This window comes from Myotis davidii, unplaced genomic scaffold, assembly GCF_000327345.1.
Source record: "Myotis davidii unplaced genomic scaffold, ASM32734v1 scaffold149, whole genome shotgun sequence".
In the NCBI taxonomy this organism is placed as follows: Eukaryota; Metazoa; Chordata; class Mammalia; order Chiroptera; family Vespertilionidae; genus Myotis; species Myotis davidii.
Window position 1 is genome coordinate 81,958 of NW_006352194.1, and position 9,141 is coordinate 91,098.

A 9,141-nucleotide genomic window follows, 5' to 3' on the forward strand; every position below is an offset into this window, starting at 1 on the left:
AAACAGCCAGATGCACCTGTTTTACAGCATTTAAATTCTTCTGGGAGATCAAAGAAGAAAAACAGAAGATATAAAATTAAAGGAAATTTAAATATGAAAATTTAAATATGTAAAATATTTAAATGGTCAGGTGAAATGCAGTATTTAGTCTTTCTACGCAATGAAAAAAAGGGAAGCTGTAGCTACAGATTGCAATCTATATATATAAAAGCCTAAACGACTGTTACGACCAGACGACCAGCCGGTAACTATGATGTGCACTGGTCACCAAGGGGCAGACGCCCAACACATGCTTATAAGCATAAACAATGGATACAGACAGTAGGGAGGCAAGGGCATGTGCTGGGGGGCAGGAGCGGTCAGGGAGTGGTCAATGGGGGGAAAAGGAGACATATATAATACTTTCAACAATAAAGAATTAAAATTTAAAAAAAAAATAAAGAGTATTAACCATAAAAGAAAAAAACAACTGGATTTCATGAAAATAAAAATTTCTGGTCCTACCTGGCCAGTGTAGCTCAGTGGTTGAGCATCGACCCATAAACCAGGAGATCACTGTTTAATTACTGGTCAGGGCACATGCCTGGATTACAGGCTCCATCCTCAGTAGGGGGCATGTAGGAGGCAGCTGATGGATAATTCTAATCATTGATGTTCCTATTTCTCTCTTCCTGCCTTCCTCTCTCTGAAATCAATAAAAACATACTTTTTGAAAAACAAAACAAACAGCCCTGGTTTGGCTCAGTGGATAGAGCGTTGGCCTGTGGACTGAAGAGTTCCAGGTTTGATTCCAGCCAAGTGCATATGCCTGGGTTGCGGGCTCAATTCCCAGTAAAGGTCATGGAGGAGGCAGCCGATCAATGATTCTCTCTCATCATTGATGTTTCTATCTCTCTCTCCCTCTCCCTTCCTCTCTGAAATCAACAAAAATATATTTAAATTTTTTTTTTCTCTTAACAAACAACAAAACCACAAAAAACCTCTGGTTCTGACTTGGTAACCAATCAATGTCTCTCGCTTTTCTTCCCTCTTACTTGCTCTAAAAAAAAATCAATAGAAAAAAATATCCTCGGGGTAAGAATTAACAACAACAAAAAAACAGATCTTGCCCTCCATAAGTTTATAGTCTTATAAGATGACAGAAGATATTTAATATATGTTCATAACAATGCTACATTAAGTTTCTACTGAAAATCCAGGGGGAAAAATAGAACTAATATCATTTTGGGCATTATTTAATTCCAGAGGCATTTTGCTCCTACACCGTAAGGATCTCAAAACTAATTAAGTTCATATTTTGTCCTTCATTCTTAAAGAGAAGGGAGGGAAGGACTGTGTCATCAGCACATTTTGAGCTTCAAATGATAACAACATAACATCACAAAATTTTTTCCCATAAACTTTGAAGTGAAGTGCATGTATTAGCTTTGAGCATGGCTTCTTTTTTTAAAAAATATATTTTATTGATTTTTCACAGAGAGGAGGGAGAGGGATAGAGAGTTAGAAACATCGATGAAAGAGAAACATCAAATAGCTGCCTCGTGCACACCCCCTACTGAGAATGTGCCCGCAACCAAGGGACATGCCCTTGACTGGAATCGAACCTGGGACCTTTCAGTCCGAAAGCTGACGCTCTATCCACTGAGCTAAACCAGTTAAGGCGAGCATGGCTTCTTAATGTATGTCCTTAACAGCTAGGAAAAAACCCTTTATAATGTAATATGATTTATAAATTCAGATACAGAGTAGGAAGGAAATAATTGATTTCATTTGTTTAGGAGATAGCTTCTGTTTTCTACCTCAACAAACTGCTTCTCCTATTTCCTATGTGATATAAATTCTAATCTAAAGGAGAAATTACCTTGTAAATCTGTTTCCAGAACACCACGCATAAGAATAACCTAGTTTCAAATTCATAGTAATAATCCACTCATTAAATTATTTCATCAAACAAATACCAAAAAAATTTTAAACAAAATTGCATTCACTTCTACAGAAGGGAGGCACTACAGAAACTTAATAACATTTTGGGAAGGCAATTTAGTATACCTACAGACAGATCCTCTCCTATATCAAAAACCCTTTAGCCCAGGTGCCATCTCCCTGTCTCTTGAACCAACGCCCCACCCCCACCCCACCCCTGCCTTTCTTTCTTTCTTTCCTTTTTTCTTCCCTCAAGGTGCAGACCTTTGAAGGAAGGTCTAAGGGCCCTTCTTTCGCCTCTGTAACTTTCTCCCTGAGTTCACACAGCCCAGCTGGCTCACTTCTTCCACAGCTCATTTCTTCATAAAAAAACCCAAAAACTTGCCCAGCTGGCATGGCTCAGTGGTTGAGCATCAACCTATGAACCAGGAGGTCATGGTTCAATTTCCAGAGAATACATGCTGGTTTAAGGCGGGATCCCCAGTAGGGGGCATGCAGGAGGCAGCCGATCACTTATTCTCATCATCGATGTTTCTATCTCTCTATCCTTCTCCCGTCCTCTCTCTCTGAAAATCAATAAAGGGAAAAAATTTAAAAAGAAAGAAAGAGGAAGACATAAGATTCAGGAAACGAAAGAGGAAAAACAGGAGAGAAGCAGAGTCACCAGGTAACTAGGAATATTTTAGGATGACAGCTGTGTGCCACACATGGAGGGGCACCAGTCCAGATGGGAGCAGTCTAACTCAAGAGACATACTGAGGTCTGTCATCACCGAGATCTCTGCTGCCGTTTATCCTCTTCTCAAAGATAGAACATAGTGTCCAGGTGAGCCTGGCCAACAACTTGCCTTGACTACATACTGGTGAATTTCTTCTCAAAACACTCACTTGCCTAATGAGCTCAGAACACTCATTTCACTCCACAAACGTGTTCTTTATCCTACAGCTGCGCGTAGGTCACACTCAATTTAGGAAACACCACAGAACTACCGGTACTCACTCCCTCTGACCATATTTCTGCCAAATGTCCAACAAACTGTGTTCGCTTCTGTAGAAGGGAGGGTACTACAGAAACTTAATGAAGTTTGTCTAAACTTGTCAGAAGCCTGGTCCTACTCAATATAATTTCCAGGACTAAGTCTTGACTTTGCTCCTGATTTTCACAGAAGAACCTCTATGAACCTCAGGAAGCTGAAGTAAGTATGGTCCATCAATCCCTGGGGATACCTGAGATCCTTTTAGGAGTCCAAGAGGTACAACTATATACTTAATAATACTAAAGAATTATTTATCTTTTTCACTGTGTTGACATTTGCACTGATGATCCAAAAGCAATGGTGGGCAAAACTACTGGTACCCTAACACAAATCAAGGCAGTACCACCAAATTGTAATAGGCCTCATATTGGTCACCACTATATAATTAAAGTTAAAAATAACACCAGCTTTAAGAATGTCCTTGATAAACATATAAAAATTATTAGTTTTAATAACTCTAACCCTTCGGTACATGTCTTTTATTATGTGTGATGAAATGATAAGAAATGCATAAAGCATATACTTAAGTGCAATGGTTACCTTCAGAAAAGGCACTTGTGTGATTGAGTTGCAAGCTGAGCTAGCCAATTTTTTTCATAAGATACCATTTTCAAAGGAAAGACTGAATGACAAATTATGTTATACATGCTTAGATATTTGACAGACATTGTCTCAAAACAGAATAAAAACAAAACAAAACCTGATAGTATGCATTGTCAGTGATATTAAGTCAAGCTTTCTAGAGAAAATTTAAAATTTGGAAAACATATCCACTAGAGTGAGCTTGATAGCTTCTCAAGATTTAAAGACTTTTCCAATGAGATCAGTAATGGTATTTACAAATGTCAATACTAACAAAATTAATGGATTTTAAACTATAAATAAAATGTGTAAACATTTGTCCATGTAGGAAAGGTCCTAGAGGCCATAGGTTAGTCCCATTGGAACTTGATGGATAAAAATCCCTCATTTTATTTTTAGAATAGAAAACATAATTCTTTTTCAATACATCTACATAACTGTTAGCCAAACCGACTTAACAAAATTCTCACCCATATTATACAGACCCCATCTTCTTAGAAACAAAACTCATTTTACATTCAGAATCTTTACTTTGTCAAATGGCATTGAGTGGACTATAACTCAGTAAAGGAAATTCTTATCATATGTATGTTTTGTAAGCAACGAAGAAAAAAATCAGTATAACATTTGAAGGAGTAGAGGAAACAGAGAATGAGACTGGTTGTTAAATATGTAATTATGAATCATTTCCATTTTTTTCTAAAATCCACATATGAATGTAAATGTTAATTTACAAATTCCAAGATTTAAAGTATTAGAGGAAAAATCTTCTCACTAGCACAGAAGACAACTTTTTTCTCATATTAGTGATCAAAAGTACATTTCAATTTATGTTTCAATTGACTATTGGCCAACTTTAACTTCCATAGCAACTCTCACTATGTTATCCTCTAATAAATTTAAGTTATAATTAATTTAAGTTACATTTAATTAGCTTAAATGATAAATTTAATTACATTAAATTAAAATTTTTTAAAAATATATTTTATTGATTTTTTACAGAGAGGAAGGGAGAGAGATAGAGAGTTAGAAACATCGATGGGAGAGAAACATCGATCAGCCGCCTCCTGCACATCTCCCACTGGGGATGCGCCCGCAACCGAGGTACTTGCCCTTGACCGGAATCGAACCTGGGACCCCTCAGCCCGCAGGCCGACGCTCCATCCACTGAGCCAAACCGGTTTCGGCTTAAATTAAATTTAAGTTATCCTTGAGTTAGGTGATGTAACTCAGAGAGAAAAATAAGTTTCCAGTAAAAACCTTTGGAGTTATTGTATGTTACTCTTATTGGCCATATACTAGTAGACATGTTCTTTAGGATTTGTCACCAGGCAACTACAATCAACTCAATTTACTAAGTTAAATTGTTCATAAATAATCCTCTCAAGAACTAACTTGGGCCCTAGCCGGTTTGGTTTCAGTGGATAGAACGTCGGCCTGCGAACTGAAAGGTCCCAGGTTTGATTTTGGTCAAGGGCACATGACTGGATTTTGGACTCGATCCCCAGTGGGGGACTTGCAGGAGGCAGCCAATCCATGATTCTCTCTCATCATGGATGTTTCTATCCCTCTGTCCCTCTTCCTTCCTCTCTGAAATCAATAAAAATATATTTTAAAAAACACACAAATGTATTATTAAAAAAAAAAGAATTAACTTGGTAATGAAACTAAACTGCCCTCTGGTGTTCAATATAAGGATTTCGCTGATGAACTAGATGTAACTACCCTCTCTTCAGGGGGAAAAAAAAAAGCAAAGATCCTAAAGAAGCCACTTAAGATCATTAAAATCAAAGGAGACCGGCCATGGTGGCTCAGTGGTTGATCATCGAACTATGAACCAAGAGGTCAGGGCACATGCCTGGATTGCAGGCTTGATCCCCAGTAGGGGGCATACAGGAGGCAGCCAATCTATGATTCTCTCTCATCACTGATGTTTCTCTCTCCTCCTTTCCCTTCCTCTCTTAAGTCAATAAAAAAATACTTTAAAAAAAATCAAAGGAGAAATTCTGATTTTGTAAGATTTTCAAGAACAGTCTTCTCACTGAACTGAGGGGCTCAGTTATCTGAAGCATCATCCCATACACCAAAGGTTGTGGATTCGATTCCCCTTCAGGGCACATACCTAGGTTGCAGATTCCATCCCTGATCGGAGGCAATGTATGAGGTGGAACTGATCAATGTTTCTCTCTCTCCTCCCTGCTTCCTCTCTCTCTAAAAGAAGAAAAAAAAAAGTCTTCTCAAAGCCCGGCTATTAATCTGAGCTATTACTTGTACAAGTAGGTCAAAGTGCCTAACTAACCACAGTCATCTATGGTAACTGGACGTGACAAGAATATAAACTTGGTAACATTTTCACGATAGTTCTTCAAGTTACACTGGCATATTTTCCCCATTTGGTAAAATATATTTACCAATGTTACATCTAATAAGGAATTAATTTACAAAATATATAAGGAACTCATGTAGCTTAACAAAGGAAGACAAATGATCCAATTAAAAAATGGGCAAAGAACTTAGACACTTCTCCAAAGTGGACATGTAGATGGTCAAGAGATATGTGAAAAAATGCTTCAAGTCATTAATCGTCAGAGAGATGCAAATTAAATGACAATGAGGTATCACCTCACACCTGTCAGAATGGCTATCATCAACACATCAACAAATGACAAGTGCTGGGGAGGATGTGGACAAAAGGGAACCCTCAGAGAACATACAAATGTCCAAGAGACATATAAAAAAATGCTCAAAGTCACTGATCATCAAGGAAAGATGTGAATTAAAATGACAATGAGGTATCACCTCACACCTTTCAGAATGGCGACCATCAACAAATCAACAAATGACAAGTGCTGGAGAGGATGTGGAGAGAAGGGAACCCTAGTGTGCTGGTGGTGGGAATGCAGACTGTTGCAGCCACTATGGAAAACAGTATGGAGTTTCCTCAAAAATTAAAAATGGAACTGCCATTTGTATAGTGATCCCACTTTTAGGAATATATCCTAAGAAACCCAAAACACCATCAGAAAGAATATATGCACCCCTATGTTCATAGCAGCACAATTTACAATAGCTGAGATTTAGAAACAGCCCTAGTGCCCATCAATAGATGAGTAGATAAAAAAAGATGTGGTATATTTATACCATGGAATACTATGCAGCCGTAAAAAAGAAGGATCTCTTACCCTCTGAGACAGCATGGAGGGACTGGGGAGTATTATGTTAAGTGAAATAAGTCAATCAGAGAATACCAAATGATTGCACAAAAAACAAAAAGTCAAGAATCACATGATCTTACTCATCTGTGGAATCTAATGAACAAAATAAACTAATGAACAAAATAGATCCAGAGACATAGAAGCATGGAACAGACTGACGAATCACATAGGGAAGGCGGGGGTAGGTGGGGAGAAATTAACCGGGGAACTTACAGGCATATGTATGCATAACCCATGGACACAGAAAATAGTGTGGTGAAGACCTGGAGAGAGGCAGCAGGGGCTGGGTAGAGGGGTCATTGGGGAGAAAAAAAGGGGAGACATCTATAATACAACAATAAAGATAAATTTTTTAAAAGTGTAGATGATACTCACCCAATGGATCTTCCATGCCACTATTAACCAGTTTAGGGAGGTAGGGTATAGTTTCTAAAAAGAGAAAATAGTAAATAATATATTTAAAACACAAAATCCATATGCTTTTTAAAAAAATAAACCCAGTTCAGTACCAGTGATTATAATTTAAAACTGGAACATAATAGAAATGTACAACTAACTGAGAACATTGCCAACTGGGATTTATTTTCAAGGGGTTGAAATACAGATTCATAATATAAAAGTATCATAAACTTGAAGGATAATTTTCATTTTAAAATATATCATTTTCAGTTTCCTCAAATAAGTTCCCTTTCCAAACCCCAGCTTGAATTATGAGAGTATAAAAGCCAAAATTTTACGTTATAAAAAACAAAAACAAAAAAACACCTCCGAAACTCACAAACACCTGAGAAAGGATATGAGCATATCTTAGAAGGAAGGAATTGGTTTGCCTAAAGAAAGTAGAAGTTATTTTAGATACAGGAGAATGGTTCAGTAAGTTATAAGTTTAGAATGATCAAATATGAAAATAAAGCAAAAAAAAACTATTTTGAAAGAACTGTGACTAAGTATAGATATCCAACCTCCTTCACCCTTAATTAAGAGAAGGATCAAATCTGCCAATCTTGCTTCCTGTCTCTTTTATGGTTTGGATCCCAAGGGAATTCCCTAATAAACAGTCTGAATTCTAAACTCCAATTCAGAGTGTATTTTCAGAGAACAAGTACCTACTAACAGTTGGTGCCACATGCGATCTGAAAAAACTGGAAATATGATGTGGATTTGGAGTTGAATTGCTCACAGACTAGATGGCAATGAGGACTCCATCACTGGTGGTGGGTGTAACACAGATAATCCATGGCACAAGGTGCTGGTCTAATTCTTACACTTTCACCAGTGATGATAGTGTTGTCTGTCTGTGGAATGGAATACTCTAGTTGACTAGATGTTCAGGCCTGTGAAAAGTAAGGGGAAACAATGACTATGACTATGACAATGAAATTGAATAGCTATTATTAAATTCAATTGATGCTCTAGAAAAAGATAACAAAAAGCTAGGAGTGATTAACAGTCAAGTGAAAGTCAAATACGAAAGCCACAGGACCTCCTAGGTAAACATACAAAGAGGCTTTTTTTCTGTGACAGCAGGAGGACAGAAAAAATTGAAGACCAGGCTCATGAGAATAGCCCAGCTCCAAAGAAAGTTAACTCTCAACCAGGGAAGTATGCTATGCCAACATCAGGACCCTGATTAGGAAAAAGGGACTCTAATCCACAAGATGGAGACAACAGAGTTGAAACCCCTCCAAAATCTCAAATACCCAAATACTCCTTAACTCCTTCTGACTACAAAAGTGGCCCTGTAAGAGCTAGCGCTCTCTCCTCACATGACGATAATGCAGAGGACTCCCCGACCTGTTCAATAAAACAGTGCCCCTCAGGATCTGCCACCTACATGCCCCCTGGCTCATCGGCCTTTAATTTATAGTAGGACAGTACTGTGTCTGATAAGGTCAGAACTATAACCTCAGAGAGTTACAAGACTTAGCCAGCATGTACCAGGGGAGTACAAATGTGACCGAATTCTGAGTGTTTGAACATGAGGATCAGAACATCTATATCCTATCTAATAAAAGAGAAACATGGTAATTAGCGTACAACCACTACCCTTCCCATTGGCTAATCAGGGCTATATGCAAATTAACTGCCAGCCAAGATGACGGCCAGCAGCCAGGCAGCTTAAACTGAACATGAGACTTGCTTGCTTCAGTGATGGAGGACCGCAACGTTCCCCGCCTGCTGCTTGCCGACCTCTGAGCTTGCAGTTTGAAACATTGTAACAAATATAGAAGCTAAACAAAACCCCAGAAACCAGCTTTCAGCCGGCTGGGATCTCAGAGAGGGAGTTGATACAGTGTTTCGATTATAGAACCTAAACAAACCAGATACCTACTTTCAGCAGCTGAGGCCTCAGAGCTGGAGCCAAGCCTCAGAGCCAACGCTGGC

At 38.3% G+C, this 9,141-nt stretch overlaps 1 protein-coding gene across 1 annotated transcript in view; it reads right to left on the minus strand.

Moving 5' to 3' along the window:
* The window catches only part of PHACTR4 (phosphatase and actin regulator 4), a 75,125-nt gene that overhangs the window by 54,752 nt on the left and 11,232 nt on the right, over window positions 1-9,141 (minus strand). The window contains exons 2-3 of the mRNA XM_006777629.2: window positions 7,863-8,051; window positions 7,132-7,185 (exon numbers count right to left, since the gene is read on the minus strand). Of these exons, the coding sequence (XP_006777692.1) occupies window positions 7,132-7,185; window positions 7,863-7,884 (76 nt within the window). The 5' untranslated portion in view covers window positions 7,885-8,051. The remainder of the gene's footprint in view (window positions 1-7,131; window positions 7,186-7,862; window positions 8,052-9,141) is intronic.